We start from the raw sequence: 18,820 nt of genomic DNA on the forward strand, positions 1-18,820 counted from the left end.
CGGTGTTGGTGCGTTGAGGTCGAAAAAGCAAGGTGAAATGTTTCACGGACCGGGATTGTCGGTGCAAAATGAGTCACCCTGTGCCGAATGTTTTCAAAACGCTGCGCAAACTGTCAAACATTTTCAATGTGTCTGTGTGGGTTGCGGTTTTCAAAACAGTGTCGAGTTCGGGGCAGGAAAATCGGAGGAAAAGGAGTTTTCCGATACGAGTTTAATCTTTTAGCACATTACATTTGCGATATTTAGACTGCATTTATGGCCAAAATTCTCATCATTGAACCATTCTATGGCGGTTCTCACAAGCAGCTGCTGGACACTTTCCTCGAACGTAAGTTATTCGGTTGATTGAAGCCGATAAGGACCATCCTCAAAAATAAGCCACGTACCTAATCTTTGCCTCCCGCAGAGTTTCATCCGGCCGAGTACGATCTGTTTACGCTGACGGCGAAGAAATGGCACTGGCGGTCCCGGATAGGGGCGCTTTACTTTTCGGAAACGATTCCACGGGACCACCACTACCGTGCCCTGTTCACCAGCTCAGTCCTCAACCTGGCCGAGCTTATCGGTCTGCGGCCCGACCTGGCCCAGTGCCGGAAGATTGTGTACTTCCACGAGAACCAGCTCAACTATCCGGTGCGGGAGATTAAGGAACGGGACTGCCAGTACGGACTGAACCAAATCATGACCTGTCTGAGTGCGGACCAAATCGTGTTCAACTCGCGGTACAACATGACGTCGTTCCTGGACAATATCAAGAGCTTCCTGAACATAGCGCCGGATCTGAAGCTGAAGAATCTGCGGGAAAAGCTGGAGCCGCGCTGCGAGGTGCTGTACTTTCCGATTCCGTTCCATATGATTCCGAAGCGGATTTTCACCAAGAATGAGTAAGTTGAACTTTCTGATAAGGAAGTATCGTTAGCGAAGTACGATCATTTAATCGGCGATAGCGGAAAATGCCTTGTTTGAATTAATTTATTAAAATGAATTGATTGAAACAAACTTTAAAAATTAATAATCAATTTCACAAAATTTAGTTCTTACGGTAATATGGCAATGACGCAAAATTTGGTATACATTTCAACTTAGTTAAAGTTTTTTCAACTAAATTCACAAAATACCGTACATATTTTATTGAATACTAAATATTCATGATTCGAAATTAGTACCAAACAAGGTAAAATTTGTATTTAAAAGTGTGCAAAAAAATCACATTTGACCTCTTTTTAACTTTATGAAAATTTTAGTATTTAAATTGTAGTTTTTTGAAAAATAAAACTAAACACAAATGCATGGAAATTTGAAATTTATATTTAGAGTAAATTTGTGTTCACCACTGACAAACGGACGTAATTCTCCTCTTAATTTCATCAATTAAAAACTTAACGGCTGATCTGAATTTAAATATAGTTATTGGATCGCCCACCACAAATCCAAAAAGCGCTGCACTGCACACACAAAGAAAAATATTTGAATCAACAAAACATTTAAGGACGTATTAGACTATGACAAACAAAAAAACAAACTCGCACTTTTTCGTGTTTGACAGTTTGCTAACCTCGCAAACTTGTTTGCGGCAAACTCGCAAACATGGCAAAATATATGTTGGCTGAAGGAGCCATTACATTACGGCAAACAAACAAACAAACAAACTCGCACTTTTTGACAGTTTGCCTGCATCAGCCTTTATACATTTTGACTTGTTTGCGAGTTTGGCAAACTGTCAAAAAGTCAAGGGAATGATTGAACGAAAAAAATCACAAATCCGCATAAATAATTTCAAGATTGTTCAGGTGTAAACCGAAAGCGCGATAAAAAATTAAAGTGGACGAATAATGCGCTTAACAGCTTTTTTAATTGTCGGTGTATAGGTTGAATTTGCGTTCGTAAACAAGCAGTCTATCCCCCTCTTGACGTGAACTGTCACTTGAGCAAAAGGGATAGACTGCTTGTTAACAAACGCAGATTTGCCCTATTGAACTGTTACTACGGATTTCCTGGCGTACATTTAATTTTGCAGCCCAAAATCAGTTATTGAACTGAAAAAATAAAATGCTTTTTGAATTGTTTTTTTTTTCCACGATTTGTGTGCACCTTCGTCAAAGACTAAGATTGTTTACTTTTTACTCTTTGGTCTGACAGTCTTGGAAAAAGTGCGAGTTTGTTTGTTTGTTTGTTTGTTTGTTTGCGGTAGTGTAATGGCTCCTTGGCGTTTCTACAAACAAATGCAGGCAAATAAAACAAAGCAGACAAACTGTCAAAAAGAGCGAGTTTGTTTGTTTGTTAGCCATAGTCTAATACGTCCTTTAGAAAAATAATATTTTTGTGCATCAATTACTCGTCAAAGCAAGTTTTTCATAACAACAAAAGATTTTTGTGAAATGGAGAAATCGGACTATTTCGTACATTTTTTTGTGGGGGCCTTCATTTTAAGGCTAGTACGGAGCTCTGAAGCAACGCAAAACACTATATAAAAAAACGCTCAAGGAAAGAGTCACAAGTCCTAGTTTGGATTTGCTTGTTTCAATGCGAATGAAAATTATAAACGTTTAAATAATTTTGCATTCGAATAAGAAATATTGAAGATCCAAAATTGCCACAAAAAGAAGAATCTTAAAATGCAGAAAATTAAAAGAACGGATTTTGTGTTTTGCTTAAAATGATTTCACTTTATTTTCTGGCAAGAAAAAAACAGAAATTTTGAAATTTAGGAAATACCTATTCTTAAATAAAAAATCCCAATATTTCGAAACTTAAAAACTTTGAAATTCAAAATTTAAAAAAAATCTAAAATTTCAGAATTTGTATATTTAGGAACTTAAGGAATTTAAGAATTTAAGAATTTAAGAATTTAAGAATTTAAGAATTTAAGAATTTAAGAATTCAAGAATTTAAGAATTTAAGAATTTAAGAATTTAAGAATTTAAGAATTTAAGAATTTAAGAATTTAAGAATTTAAGAATTTAAGAATTTAAGAATTTAAGAATTTAAGAATTTAAGAACTTAAGAATTTAAGAATTTAAGAATTTAAGAATTTAAGAATTTAAGAATTTAAGAATTTAAGAATTTAAGAATTTAAGAATTTAAGAATTTAAGAATTTAAGAATTTAAGAATTTAAGAATTTAAGAATTTAAGAATTTAAGAATTTAAGAATTTAAGAATTTTAGAATTTTATAATTTTAGAATTTTAGAATTTTAGAATTTTAGAATTTTAGAATTTTAGAATTTTAGAATTTTAGAATTTTAGAATTTTAGAATTTTAGAATTTTAGAATTTTAGAATTTTAGAATTTTAGAATTTTAGAATTTTAGAATTTTAGAATTTTAGAATTTTAGAATTTTAGAATTTTAGAATTTTAGAATTTTAGAATTTTAGAATTTAAGAATTTTAGAATTTTAGAATTTTAGAATTTTAGATTTTAGAATTTTAGAATTTTAGAATTTAGAATTTTAGAATTTTAGAATTTTAGAATTTTAGAATTTTAGAATTTTAGAATTTTAGAATTTTAGAATTTTAGAATTTTAGAATTTTAGAATTTTAGAATTTTAGAATTTTAGAATTTTAGAATTTTAGAATTTTAGAATTTTAGAATTTTAGAATTTTAGAATTTTAGAATTTTAGAATTTTAGAATTTAAGAATTTTAGAATTTTAGAATTTTAGAATTTTAGAATTTTAGAATTTTAGAATTTTAGAATTTAGAATTTTAAAATTTTAGAATTTTAGAATTTTAGAATTTTAGAATTTTAGAATTTTAGAATTTTAGAATTTAAGAATTTAAGAATTTAAGAATTTAAGAATTTAAGAATTTTAAAATTTTAAAATTGTATGATAAAAATTTATAATTGTGTTAAGAATTTAAGAATTTAAGAATTTAAGAATTTAGGAATTTTAAAATTGTATGATAAAAATTTATAATTGTGTTAAGAATTTAAGAATTTAAGAATTTAAGAATTTAAGAATTTAGAAATTCAGGAATTTAGGAATCTATGAATTTTAAAATTTTTTAATTGTATAATTATAATATTTAAAAAATTTGCTATTTAAATATTTTTAAATTTTATAATTTCTTTGTTTTAAAATTTTAGAATTTGAGAATTAAGGAAATTAGGAAGGAGGAGAAAGGAAGGAGTTTCTTAAAATTTTTGATTTTTGAAATCGATTTATTTTAGTTTTTTTACGAGCCATTTTTTAAATGGACAAGTGCCAAAATTGTAGGGAAAGGGAAAGTTGGAGCCAATTTTTTTTTTGTTTTGTATCCCGTGGAGAATTGCTCTGCTCACAAATTTCTACCCCCGCAGCAAACCCCTGCACCTGATTTGGCCCCACCGCTGGGAGCACGACAAAAATCCACAGTTCCTGGTGAACACGCTGCTCGAGCTGAACAAGCGGCAGGTCGACTTCCGGGTGTCGATCCTGGGCGAGCGCACCCAGTCCATTCCGGAGTGTTTCGAAAACATCGGCGAACTGCTCAAGGAGAAGCTGGTCAACTTTGGCTACCTCGGCAAGGACGAGTACTACCGGGCGCTGCTGGACGGGGACGTGGTCATCTCGACGGCCGGCCACGAGTTCTACGGCGTCGCCATGTGAGGAGGAACTTGCGGTTTTTTGTAACTAATAATTGAGTCACTTTTACTTCTAGGCTCGAGGCGGCGTACTGTGGCTGTCTGCCGGTGGCGCCGAACAAGCTAGTCTATCCGGAAATCTACCCGGACACCAGTCTGTACAACACGTCGAATCAGCTCATCAAAATGCTCTACAACTGGTGCAAGAACCGGCCCCTGTTCGAGCGGGATCGTGCCATTTTCTACGAGAACTTTAACTTTGACAAATATTCGTCCGTGCAGCTGGTTCCAAAGTTTATCTCGATGATCAAGGCCCACATTGCCAACAGCACCGTCAGCAACGGGGTCTAGGCGGGAGGAGACGCGTAGTGACAAAAAAAGAAGTAATCGGTTCTATTAAACTATTCGTACTAGAGATGGAACGACCTACCGGAACGTGTTCATACATACAGGATGAGCGAAAACGAGCAGACCATCGTTTTACTGTAATCTCGCGCCAATTATTATATCTATTATATAGACTAGTGAAAGTCTAGAGGCACAAATTTGTTAAATGCTTGGTCGTTTCCTTTTCAAATCTTCCAGCAGATTTCACACGAATCAATCTCGTTTTTTTTGTTCTACTACATTCAGAGTTTAAATACGGAAATATGTTTTTAATATCGGTTTTATTATTAGCCAACCTAGTTTTTGAAATTTGTTAAAATCACGTATTGTATATTACAATACGATAGTCAATACAATTTAGTGAAATAATCAAACTATTGGGAATCAACAAACTCGTAGATAAATAAAAGAAATAAATATTATATGATATGTATCAATATTTGGGAGCAAATGAGAGCCGTTTTATTATTAATCCGATAATCTTTTTTGCTTTTGAACAATAACTACATTACACACATTCTTATACACTTTCTCACTTTCCGCCAAAAAAAAAAAACTCGCAAACTCGTGATAATCCAAATTTTAAAATTAGGAAAAACTGAAATTTATTTATTTAAAAATACATACTTAAAAAAATTTTTCAATTCAAAATTCAATAAAGCTTTTACAAACATTTTTTAAAGCGTTTGTGCCTACCCCCCCCACCCCTTCCCCCCCTTTTCCTCACCCACTTCAAAATCGCCTCGAAAATTCAGGTTGCAAAAAAAAAATCCAAATATTCATTCAAGTGCAATCAGCCAAAACAAATTTAAAGTACATGCTAAAAAAACGATTTTGGCGTATGTACGGAAGATTATAAAAAGGGTGGTTTTTGTAAAAAAAAAACCCTGTCATGTTATACATTTTCAGAAAGGTATTAAAAAGACCTTTCCAATGAGCCTAACTCATTGAAGATCTGATAACCCTATCAAAAGTTATTAGCACTTAAGTGTTATTTATACACTTTTTGGAGGCCGGATCTCAGATATTTCAATGAAAATGATGTCCGGGTCCATCATGCGACCCATCGTTAGTTAGATAATCGGAATACCTTTCAAATGAGCCTAAAACATCAAGGATCTAACAACCCTATTAAAAGTTATTGGAACTTAAGTGATTTATTCACTTTTTTGAGGTTGGATTTCAGATATTGTGATAAAAATATTGTCTGTATCTTCCATGCAAACTATCGTTGGATAGGTTTTTTTTTTATCAGACCTTGCCGATGAGCCAGAAATATTGATGGTCTGCGAACCATATCAAAAGAGATGAGTAATAAAGTTGATTTGTTAAACATGTTAAGGCCAGGGTGGCCACCTCGGGAAAAAACCGGGAAAACCGGGAAAAACCCGGGAATTTATTCCACCGGGAGAAAACCGGGAAAAACTCGGGAATTCGACTGACAAACCGGGAAAATATTTTAAGTTTAGTTAAAATTCGACAAATTCTCTTAAATGACATCAATGTATACTTTTCTCTATTAGAATATTATTCAAGTTATTCTTAATGAAGAATTCAGGAAAATAATGTTTAAATTTGTGTAATAGACTCAACCTACTAGGCTTTGGTTGTTTTTTTTCTGTTGAGTATTCCATGATATATTTCTTTGGCGAGGGGGGGTAACTAAAATTACCACTACACCACCGGACCCGGTTTAAAAAACAAATGTTTGATAAGCTGCAATTTTTCCTATCAAGTTCGCGTGTCAATAGAAAATTTAATCAGCGCTATGATTTTTGAAGCCTTATATCAATAAGTATTGAATTTCATAACCACAATAAACAATTTATTTTTATTTTATTATTTATTTCAATATCAACTTGAGGGAGCACAGCAGCCAAGGTAGTTGTTGCCTTTTTATTCCAAAAATTGTCAAACTTACGGATTTAACCCTTCAACAATATGATTGTAAAAAGAGTCAAAATCTGCTTTGTTATTTTTTTGTAGACAGTAACTTTAGGGAATAAATAACCGATAGTTCCCATAATTTCGAAGATACTAAAATTTGCGTACCGAAAATCGTGGTGCTAAAAGCTTAGCAGAGATTACAGTTCAGACTCGATTATCAGAAGGCCTCGGAAAAAAATAAAAAAATATAAATATTGAAACAAAAAGCCACAGTTACAGCCACATCGAAAATTTTTAAAAATTCAAATGATTTTTAAATCAACCCAAACATGCTAAAAATGATTCTGAACGCAGGTGAATGGATCTAACATTGATTTCAGTTAAATTTTCATTATAATTTTGAAGTTTTAAACAAAAAATGGCCCCCCTGATTTTCGGGCCAAAATTTTAAATAAAATTTGTACCAGCCTAAACTACTTTAAATGATTTCGAGTTATGAAATCCAAGATGGCGGCCAAAATGGCTGAAATGAAATATTGAAAAAATGCATTTTAAAAATTTAATAGGCAATCAACCACTCAACAGCGACTTAAATTAAGTCGCAGAACTCGAATTTCATGTTAAAAGTAAGAAAATAAAAAAAATACGAATTGTTTTTATTGTTCAAACCTTCGGATGGAATTTCAAAAATCTGTTTTCAGTAGTATTTTACACCCTTACCAAAAATCATGATTTTTTGAGTTCAATATTCCACTTTTTATACGAATTTTTCAGTTCAACCCATATAACCATTTTTATGGTTGTAGTACCTGAACTCAAAAAATCGTATGAAAAGTGGGATATTGAACTCAGTAAATCATGATTTTTGGTAAGGGTGTATAAGATGATGTTTGGCTATCTCAGTCAAACAAATTATTAAGGAAAAATTGCAATGAACTTTGTGTTTGTGTTTTTAAATCAGATTCGAGTACTTTTGTATAATTTTAAAATGTCGGTAATATTTGGAATTTAAGATATTATTATATAGTTATTTGAGAATCTTTCAACAGTTAAATGCCTATCTAATTGTGTTCAAATTCAGAACATTTGAAAAAATATCTTTCTTTTAAAATTTATTTTAAAATTGTAATTTAAATTTTAAATAAAATTTTCAGATATTTTAAAATTACAATATTTTCAGAGTTCAACTGCATAATAGTCATTTCAATACAAACAGTAACATTTTATTTTTATTCAAACACAAAAATTGAGTTTTCGTTGGGTTTTATTTAATTCTCATCTCGTGGCGCAGGGGTAGCGGCTTCGGCTGCCGATCCCGATGATGCTATTGAGGTGTACCACCCTAACGCTTTGGCGTTTTCACGCACACTATCAAAATACTATGTAACGCACCGAACCGTTTTGCCTAAGCAATAAAAACCGAGCAGAAGCTCGATCACTTCTCTCTACACCACGAACAGAACAAGTACTCTTTCCTTTACCAAATACCACGCCGAAACCTCGCAATACTTAGCCCTCACTCACTTATCAGTGGCGACGAGGAGGATAAGTTTTTTTTTTCGCATTTTTCGGGTGCGCGGAACTTGATTAAATATCGAACTGCATTAGTTTCGCGGGTGCAATTTGCAAAAAAAAAGACTTTGAACCGAACTTTCGGGTGAGCGGTTAAGTGTTCTACGGTTGCGGAATTTCTTGTTTCGGGTGACGCCGGAGCGGATTGGACGAGAGCTGCTTGGAGGTGCCGGATTTTTCGAGGACGCCGGTTGGAAACGCTCGACGTTTGGGTGTTTTTCCCGGAGGAAGCAGCACGCGGCGATCAGGCGAGGTCCAGAACAAAGGCGGCACGGTGAGCATCAACTTCTGGGACGCCATTTTGTTGGAAGGCACGCGCGTCGTTCTTTTGTTTGGTGATTGCTGATTGGCAAGGTAAGGGCATCTGGGGCAAATTGGTTCCTTGTGCTTTTTCTTTTAAAATAAAATAAAATTCTTTTGGGTAGTATCACCAAAAGAATACCTCAGTGAATTTATGTGAAAATAATTAACAATTTAACCTTTGTAAGTGTTGCGTGTGCAAGAATTTTGGTTCTGATTAGAACAAAAGTAAAAAAATCTTAAATTAACATAAATTTCATTATTTTATTGCAATTAGTGTGTGCTGTCGGGTGATCTTGGCACGAGTAATTCTTGTTTCCAAGTGTCTGGTTGGTTCCAACGTCACAGCCGGTCGGATCGTCCAGGTTGCTGTTTAAGGAGAAAATATTCAATCGCGGCAGCGGTGGTGGCTGATTGTTCGCTGGAGGACGCTTGTGCTGTGCTGGGACGTACCGGGCACGCGGTAGCGGCCATTTTGCTGTGTGTGTGAGAGGCGTTGTAAGCAAATTTGCTGGCAAAGGCCGGAATAGCAGAGCGGTGAGTTTTTCAAGACTTTTTTACCCCTGAAACAAGACTAATTGGTCTTCATTGTTTTCATTTTTTTTATCTATTTATTCCATTAAATTGCATTTTGGAAAGAAAGGGCAAAATGAGTATGGCTTCAAGCATTGAGCAATATCGCAAAGGCACAACCTTTGGCGATTGGGCTGATAGGCTGGATTACACCTTCAAAGCTAACAAAGTGGAGGGTGATCTTCAAAAATCTCATTTTATGAATCTTTGCGGGCCATACATTTATTCCCAATTGAAACTTCTCTTCAAGAAGGATGAATTAGATAAAGCTGATTATGCTACCATTGTGGCAAAACTCAAGCTTAAACTTGATCTTACTGAGCCTGACCTTGTACAACGGTTTCGGTTTAGTCAACGGTCTCAACAACCGGACGAAACCGCTGAAGAGTTCGTACAAGCTGTCAAGCTTCAGGCTGAGTTTTGTGGGTTTGGAAATTTCAAGGATGTGGCCATCATTGACAGAGTCTTAGTGGGACTTAGTGATGCTGTGTTGAAGGAAAATCTTCTGAAGGAGGAAAAGTTGGATTTGGCTAAATTGGACAAGTTTATCACTACATGGAACATTGCTAAACGCAATGTACATTCGCTTTTCAATCAAAATTCGTGCGCTAACTACAACTACCCTCCTCCGGAGATGATTAACCAAGTGAGAAGACCAGTTCACGAGCGTTTGGGCCATCCCTACAATCAAAGACAACACACACGCACACAAAACAATGTCAATAGACAGGGTAATGGTTTCAATAGAACAAATGGATCGTTCAACAGATCGGGTTACAACAACAACAACAATCACAATCGCACACAAAATTCACAAAACGCTCAGCGTACAGTTCGATTCCAAGGTGATAATCGTAACAACACACAAAGAAACACAAACTACAGTAACAATAACAGACTGAATGGTCGCAACAACTACAACAACTGGCCTAAGAGGGATTATTCGGAGATGGAATGTGATTACTGTGGGGAGTTAGGTCACATTAGGAGAAAGTGTTTCACATTGAGAAACCTGCGGCGAGATGCGGTGAATTTCATCGAGGCCGCGAAGCCAGGGACCAGTGCGGAAAAGGAGTTGTCAGATCTGATGGGGCGCATGAGGACAACGGATGTTCCTAGGGCGGAGACATCGGATGATGAAAGCTACTCCGAGTGGAATCCAGGTAGTTTACAATGTATGTGTGTGGAGTCCATTAACAAAATAAGCGAACCTTGTTTGACAAATGTCATAATTGACAATGTTTTCGTCCAAATGGAGATTGATTGTGGATCAACGGTAACAGTGATGGGAAAAACTCAATATTTCAGACTTTTCGACAAACCTTTGAACAAATGTGATAAACAGCTGTTGGTAGTTAATGGAAATCAACTCAAAATTGAGGGAGAGACAGATGTTTGTGTAAAACTGAATGGTTTCAAACATAAGTTGAAATTACTTGTATTAAATTCTGATTTCAAGTTCATTCCGCTTTTTGGCAGGAATTGGATGGATATTTTCTTCCCTCAATGGAGGCAATTCTTTTCTAACAATGCGACGATTGATGAACAAATTAACAGTGTGAGTGCGCCAAAGGGCGATGAGTTGATTAAAGAGATTAAACGGGATTTTTCGGATGTTTTTGTGAAAGATTTTTCTACTCCGATCAAGGGTTTTGAGGCTGAGTTGGTCTTGAAAAGTGAAGTTCCCATTTTTAAGAAAGCGTATGACGTTCCTTACAGGCTGAGGGAGAAAGTTTTAACGTATTTGGATAGATTAGAGAAGGAAAATGTGATCAGTCCCATTGAAGCCAGTGATTGGGCATCTCCGGTGATAGTTGTCATGAAAAAGGATAATAAAATCAGACTGGTTATTGATTGTAAAGTGTCTATTAACAAAGTGTTAGTGGCGAATGCATACCCTTTGCCTGTTGCTAGTGATTTGTTTGCTAAATTGGCGAATTGCAAAGTTTTTTGTTCTTTAGATCTTGAGGGTGCATACACACAACTTGCGTTATCGGAGAGGTCCAAGAAATTCATGGTTATCAATACAATTAAGGGTTTATTTACCTACCATCGCTTACCACAGGGGGCTTCTCCTAGTGCGTCAATTTTCCAGCACATTATGGATCAAATTTTGGGCGGAATTCCCAATGTGTTCTGCTATTTAGATGATGTTCTGATAGCAGGGAAAACTGTCGATGATTGTCGAGATAAGCTGATAATTGTTTTGGAAAGGCTTGCAAAGGCAAATATTAAGGTAAACTGGGAGAAATGCAAATTTTTTGTTACAGAATTGAAATATTTAGGGCACATTATTACGAACAAAGGTTTATTGACCTGCCCTGACAAAATTTCGACTGTTCAGAGAGCAAAAGTGCCTACAAATGTTAATGAACTAAGATCCTACTTGGGATTAATAAACTACTACAACAGATTTGTGCCAAATATGTCTGCAAAATTGCATTTTTTGTATAACTTGCTAAAGAAAAATACGAGGTTTATTTGGGATCGCGATTGCGACAAAGCCTTTCACGAAAGTAAACAAATGTTGCTTTCGGCAAATATTCTGGAATTTTACGATCCTAATAAGGAAATTGTAGTTGTTTCTGACGCATCAGGCTATGGCCTAGGAGGAGTAATTGCTCATGTGATCGATGGGGTTGAGAAGCCTATTTGTTTTACATCTTTTAGTTTAGATGACGCACAAAAGAAGTATCCTATTCTTCATTTAGAAGCTTTAGCTTTGGTTTGTACCATTAAGAAATTTCATAAATATTTATTTGGACAAGAGTTCATTGCTTACACTGATCACAAGCCATTGCTGGGAATTTTCGGCAAAGAAGGCAAAAATTCAATATTTGTAACCAGACTCCAACGTTATATTTTGGAACTTTCCATTTATAAATTTGAACTTCGGTACAGGCCGTCTGCAAAGATGGGTAATGCGGATTTTTGTTCGAGGTTTCCTCTAAGTCAGTCGGTGCCTGCCGAATTGGATCAAGATTTCGTTAGGAGCATTAACTTCAGCATAGATTTCCCATTAGACTTTGTTTTGGTTGCCAAGGCGACAACTGACGATGTTTATTTACAACAAATTTTAAGCTATCTGCGTGATGGTTGGCCGGAAAAGGTGGACAAACGCTTTATGGACGTATTTGCAAATCAGAATGATTTGGAAGAGGTTGAAGGGTGCTTATTGTACCAAGACAGGGTGGTGATACCACGTGGAATGCAAAGCGGGATTTTAAAACTTTTACACGCCAATCACGCAGGGATAGTTAAAATGAAACAATTAGCACGTAGACAAGTCTATTGGTTTGGAATTAACAAAGATATAGAAAAATATGTTTCAACATGCGATATTTGTGGTAGTATGGCAGTGGTGCCAAAAGTTCAAACTACGTCTAATTGGACGCCAACTACTAGGCCTTTTAGCCGAATTCACATTGATTTCTTCTATTTTTCTCGCCATACTTTTCTTCTGATTGTGGATTCACACACCAAGTGGCTTGAGGTAGAATGGATGAAACAAGGCACGGATTGTGCAAAAGTTTTGAAGAAATTGGTTGCTTATTTTGCAAGATTTGGTCTGCCAGACGTTTTGGTATCGGACAATGGTCCTCCATTTAACTCTTTTTCCTTTGTGTTTTTTCTTGAAAGGCAAGGAATTAAGGTGATGAAAAGTCCACCATACAATCCGCAGAGCAATGGCCAGGCGGAGAGGCTAGTTAGAACAACTAAAGACGTTTTAAAGAAGTTTTTGTTAGATCCGGAGTTGGACAACATTGATTTGGAAGACCAGATTAATCTATTTTTAATAAATTTTAGAAATAATACTTCGACGAGTTCAGGGCAATTTCCCTCAGAGAAAGTTTTCTCATACAAGCCAAAAACAATGTTAGATTTATTAAATCCTAAAAATCATTACAAAAATCATCTAGTCATTAAACAAACTCCTAGTGATGAGGTACAAGTACCTGAAATATCCAACAAAACGTCGAATGACGAGTTGGACGAACTGAATGCAGGAGATACTATTTGGTATAAAAATCACGACGTTAAATTACCAAATAAGTGGATTTTGGCTACGTACTTAAAGAAATTTTCTAAAAATATTTTCCAGATACAAATTGGAAACGCGGTGCTAATCGCGCAGCGCGGACAGCTTAAACCGCGACGTGAACGCCGGCACGAACATCCAAATTTGATGATGCCGCTCGCAACGCCGGTGACAAATGCGGCGGAAGACTACCTGGATGTCGAGATGGGAGAAGATACAGAACTGATGCGGGGCACTGGATGCGGTGAGGGCCCGTTCCGAGGATTCTTGGAACCGGTTCAAACGAAGAGCAGGAGAAGAAAGCGGGATGCCGCTGTGGCAGAGTTGCCAGCGATCTGTCTTCGACGTTCGAAACGTCAGAGAAATCCTAAAATGAACGATGAATTTGTTTATAACTAGTGTATAGCTTTTTCGAACTCAAACTCTTACTATTTTCTTAACTTGTATTTCGAATACTTGATTGAATTGTTAAAATTACTTATTTCTATTAATTAAACACTGTAATAACAAACTGAAAAGCGGAGGACTGAGGTGTACCACCCTAACGCTTTGGCGTTTTCACGCACACTATCAAAATACTATGTAACGCACCGAACCGTTTTGCCTAAGCAATAAAAACCGAGCAGAAGCTCGATCTCTTCTCTCTACACCACGAACAGAACAAGTACTCTTTCCTTTACCAAATACCACGCCGAAACCTCGCAATACTTAGCCCTCACTCACTTATCAGCTATGAGACGCGGGTTCGATTCCCGCCTTATCCACTGAGCTTCTATCGGATGGTGAAGTAAAACGTCGGTCCCGGTTTCTCCTGTCTCGTCAGAGGCGCTGGAGCAGAAATCCCACGTTAGAGGAAGGCCATGCCCCGGGGGGCGTAGTGCCAATAGTTTCGTTTTTCTGAAAATTCCGTAAAAAAAGATTAACTGAATTTTGACTGTTTCGGTTGTGTTGTTCAGAAAATCGCAGCACGATCAATTGATTTTTTACCATTCTGTGTTACTCAAAAATTTCAAAACATCCAAACATGTTTATTTTTTTCTTTTTTCAATAAATTTGGCACGGCTCATACAAAGGATGTATTGAGATTTATGTTTATGTTTGCGCGATCTGGGAGTCGCGATGAGGGGTTGAAGTACGGGCCAACTCAGAGGGGTTTTTTTTGACAGTTACATGTTTTCTAGAAATCGAATCAGCAAAAAAAATAAGGTACCGATTGTTTAAATATATGGCACTCTTTCTCTGGAAGAATCGTTCTTCTTGAATTTACAAAAGCTTTTTCAATGAAAACTGAGTATTTCTGGAGTTTTTTTTTTAAAGGTCCAATAAACCAAATTTTCAGTTTTTGCTTTTTGGGTGTTTTTGAAACCGCCTTGAGTCAGGGGTATCAAAAAACACCCAAAAAGCAAAAACTGAAAATTTGGTTTATTGGACCTTTTTTTAAAAAAAAACTCCAGATTTGTAAAAATGTTGTTGTCTTTTGCAAAGCTTTTTTACCCATACTCATACCAAACATTTGATTTTTTTAATTAAATATACTTTATTGAATCTTTCTTATAATAAATACATTTGGTTTACATAATAAGTGGTCAGCTGTGGCTCTTCAGCTTTAGTTTGCTTTCCGTGATTTAAATACTGTTCATTTTCATAACTTTAAAAGTATATGATTTACCATTTTTGTAACACTAGGTACACCCTAACATTGTAAATGCTATTTCCTGCTTTCCAGTAATAATTTATGTAAAACGATTTTTTATTGATTGTAAGTTAAGAAAAATTGTGGAGCATGGAGATGAAAAATCACAAGCATTATGGAAATTAAGGATTTGGACTAAAAACTGTTAAAAACGGCTTCTTACTTTTTGTACTCAATTTAAAAGCTTTCTTGAGAAATAAAAATATTGAACCAAATGTAAACGTTGCGTATGCGTTCAAAAAGAATTTTGATACTAACGTCAATCTATAAAAAAAAAACATTGTAATTTGATTTAAAACTATATGGAAAAAATCCTTCTGGCCTCGGGAGAAAACCGGGAAAAAACCGGGAAATTGAAAATCCAAATCTGGTGGCCACCCTGTGTTAAGGGGGAATGTTGCTATTTTTACTGAATGTATTGACTTTATGAATATGAGGAAGGCACCAACCACCTAAAGGTGGATTAAGTAACGTTTTTTTTTTAATTTTAAAAATTTGATAATCAAGAATTTAAAATATTCAAAACTTGATCAGTTCAAAACAGTTCAAAAAAAAATATTTCAACAAAATCAGAATTCCATATTACAAAATTCTTAAAAATCGAAAAAAATTTAAATCCTGCTCTCGATCCTGCTCGTTTATCCGAAGTTATTGCCAAAATTTAACTCCGGGTTACCGAACCACGATTTTTTTTTCTCAAATTTTGATTCTCTTACCAAAAACCTCTCCCAAAGTATAATCCAAAGTTATTTGATATTCTGTAATCTAAAAAATATATTCCCTTATGAGCATGAGCATAGTTGACTGCCAATGAGCTGCTACTCCGTTATTGACGGATCAGCTGAAGTTACACAATGAACCAACAGATGAGTAGTGGGAGCTAATCATCCTCACTGTATAACCCCTGAAGATCTCTGCTTTAAGTCAATACCGGCGCCTCCCCCCAAGGAGATGCAGTTCAACAAAGGTAGGAATGTTAGTCCGATAGTTAAAGTTGCAGGCTCTTCAGACACAGAGTTTATCGCTCTATACTGCCGTTCTACGCATAATTGTCCCATGTCAGTTTTGGACGACTTTGATTTTATGACATTTTTAAGTTTAGTTTGATGTGTACTTTAAGAAAAACACATAAAATCTGGTACTTTGTTCGGAAACTCATTAAAAACAACACCAAGTCTGTTTGTCCCATCGTTAAACTTCTACGCATAATTGTCCCACGAAGTATTTTCTTACACGGAATCATTAGTTTTACTAAGCATTATGTCTTGTTTACCTGTTGTATAGCAAGAGAATCATAAATAAGGGTGATAAACTGCTAACTGAGGCGATTAGGGACACGTAGGGCGAATAGGAACCCACGGGACAATTATGCGTAGAAACACAGAAATCGATCGAAAAATTTCAATCCCTTTTTTCTCAGTTGCACTTTTTTGAACATGGGACAATTATGCGTAGAACGGCAGTATACCTGTTGCGTGAGCAGGATAGACTCTTTGTTTACACTTCGACTTCGGTCATTTTACATTGTTTTGCTTGAATTACAATCGCGTTTTTCTCAGTTGCCCTTTTTTGAACATGGGACAATTATGCGTAGAACGACAGTATGTGAAAAATATATACAGTATATGAAAAATTTAAGACTTTTGAGAATTTAAGACATTTAAAATATTAGGAATTTAATAAGAATTTAAAACTTTTAAAATAATACGAATTTAAAATTTCAGAATTTTAAGAATTTATGATTTTTAAGAATTTAAGACTTTTTAAGAACTTAAGACTTTGTAGAACTTAAATATTTAGGAATTTAAAAATTCTGAGATTTGAAAATTTAAGAATTTAAAGACTTTAGAATTCAAGAACGAGGACACTTTTTTGGGAATCTGTTACCCCTCCCCCACCCCTTCGTAGACAATTCTCCATACAAAAAAAATGTATGGATCGTGGACAATCGCCGTACCCCCTCCCCTTCCCCGCCTAAAGTGTCCACGTGGTTTATGGATGGCCCCTGAAGATTTTAAGAATTTAAATAATTTAAGACTTTTAAAAATTCAAGTCTTTTAAAATATAAGGAATTTAATAGTTTAAGAACTTATGACTGTTTAGAATTTCAAAATTAAAGACTTTTTAGCAATTCTCTACTTTTTCGGTGCCTTCACTGCACTGGGAAATACTTGACCGAAATGTCAAGCTGATATATGCGTTTGTCCTTCCAGCTTTTCATAGGTCTGATGGCCGAGTGGGCTAAGGCGCCAGTCATTTCTGTTGGTGCTGGGTTTGAAACCCGACGGTTGCTGCTTTTTTTTTGTGTTTGCAAAAATTGTACATGCAGAGTGTAATATTAAATGTTTATTTTGACGAAGGTGATGTGCATGCTTTTGCATGCGATTTTACCATCGGATTTTTTGCTGTGTACGCATAATTGTCCCGTGTATTCCTATTCACTCTATAAGTCCCTTATCATTCCAGTTAGCAGTTTATCACTCTTATTAGTAATCCTCTTGCTATACAACAGGTAAACAAGACACAATACTTCGTAAAACTAATGATTTCGTGAAAGAAAATACTTGGTGGGACAATTATGCGTAGAAGTTCAACGATGGGACAAACAGACTTGGTGTTGTTTTTGATGAGTTTCCGAACAATGTACTGAAAGTATACATCAAATTAAACTTAAAAATGTGAAAAAGTCAGAATCGACCAAAAATGACATGGGACAATTATGCGTAGAAAGGCAGTTCAGTATGCCCAAAGAAGCCATTTTGCATCAATAATTTGTCCATATAATTTTCTATACAAATTTGGCAGCTTTTGAAGGAATTATTTCATCGATTGGTTGTCTTCGTCAAAATTGTAGGTATGGATACGGACTACACTGAAGAATAAATGATACACGGTAAAATTTTTTTGGTGTTTTTTATTTAACTATTTGGCACTAAAACTTGATTTACAAACAAACACTATTTTTATTTTATTTTTTTATATGTTTTTTTTCGATGTAAAATCAAATTTGCAATCAAAAAGTAAGTCGCAGTTTTTGATTTTTTTAAACTAGTGCACATGTTTGCCCACCATTGAAAAAAACATTTTTGAAAAGCTGAGAAAATTCTCTATATTTATATATATATATTCTCTATATATATATATATATATATTATATATATTCTGTTTCCAACCTTTTCGAAAAAAACCATTTTTAAAATTGTTAAACCAAGACTAACATTTCAAAAGCGTCAAACATTCAATATTACGCCCTTTTAAAATGTTAGTCTTGGTTTAAAAAATTTCAAAATATTTTTTTCGAAAAGATCGGAAAATTTTACGAATGTTTCATATTTTAACATTGTAAATCAAACCATTAGTTGCTGAGATATAGACATTAGAAAATGGTGGGTTGTTTGGGTGAGACTTAGAAAACATCAATTTTCCTGTTTTTAAACCTTTGTATGGCAATATCTCAGCAACTAAGGGTCGTATCAACAAAGTTCAATAAAGCAAAATATAGAGAATTTTCTCAGCTTTTCAAAAATATTATTTTCAAAAGTGGGCAAACATGTGCACTGTGCATTTGATGTCCTCTAAAACAAATAAAAAAATAGTGTTTTTTTTTGCAAATCAAGTTTTAGTGACAAAAAGTTAAATAAAAATTCACAATTTTTTTACCGTGCATCATTTTTTTCCAGTGTAGTCCGTATCCATACCTACAACTTTGCTGAAGACACCAAATCGATCAAAAAATTCCTTCAAAAGATACAGATTTTTGAATTTTCATACATCGTTTTTGTATGGACAGCTGCCAAATTTGTATGGA

General features: G+C 35.0%; 2 protein-coding genes across 5 annotated transcripts; both read left to right on the forward strand.

The window, feature by feature from the left end:
• The first annotated feature begins 119 nt into the window (after positions 1-119).
• On the forward strand, positions 120-5,387 carry LOC120423660 (glycosyltransferase-like domain-containing protein 1-like). The gene is made up of 4 exons (XM_039587542.2): positions 120-328; positions 407-884; positions 4,298-4,582; positions 4,639-5,387. The coding sequence occupies exons 1-4, from the start codon at positions 256-258 to the stop codon at positions 4,910-4,912; spliced, it is 1,110 nt and encodes a 369-aa protein (XP_039443476.1). The 5' UTR covers positions 120-255; the 3' UTR covers positions 4,913-5,387.
• A 2,776-nt stretch (positions 5,388-8,163) lies between these two features.
• On the forward strand, positions 8,164-14,229 carry LOC120423667 (uncharacterized protein K02A2.6-like). Of its 4 annotated transcripts, XM_039587554.2 has the most exons (4): positions 8,164-8,761; positions 8,985-9,244; positions 9,351-10,443; positions 13,383-14,229. In XM_039587554.2, the coding sequence occupies exons 3-4, from the start codon at positions 9,357-9,359 to the stop codon at positions 13,427-13,429; spliced, it is 1,134 nt and encodes a 377-aa protein (XP_039443488.1). In that variant the 5' UTR covers positions 8,164-8,761; positions 8,985-9,244; positions 9,351-9,356; the 3' UTR covers positions 13,430-14,229. The 4 variants fall into 4 exon arrangements, 3 of the variants coding, with proteins under 3 accessions (XP_039443488.1, XP_052564150.1, XP_052564151.1); XR_008212118.1 differs by lacking the exon at positions 9,351-10,443; XM_052708190.1 differs by having other exon boundaries at positions 9,351-14,229.
• The last annotated feature ends 4,591 nt before the right edge of the window (positions 14,230-18,820 follow it).

This window comes from Culex pipiens, chromosome 2, assembly GCF_016801865.2.
Source record: "Culex pipiens pallens isolate TS chromosome 2, TS_CPP_V2, whole genome shotgun sequence".
Taxonomy (NCBI): Eukaryota; Metazoa; Arthropoda; class Insecta; order Diptera; family Culicidae; genus Culex; species Culex pipiens.

Coding starts and splice junctions, on each gene's coding strand:
- LOC120423660 (XM_039587542.2), top strand. CDS start 256: ATGGCCAAAATTCTCATCATTGAACCATTCTATGGCGGTTCTCACAAG. Junction 329..406: donor GCTGGACACTTTCCTCGAAC/GTAAGTTATTCG, acceptor TGCCTCCCGCAG/AGTTTCATCCGGCCGAGTAC. Junction 4,583..4,638: donor GAGTTCTACGGCGTCGCCAT/GTGAGGAGGAAC, acceptor TTTTACTTCTAG/GCTCGAGGCGGCGTACTGTG.
- LOC120423667 (XM_052708190.1), top strand. CDS start 9,357: ATGAGTATGGCTTCAAGCATTGAGCAATATCGCAAAGGCACAACCTTT.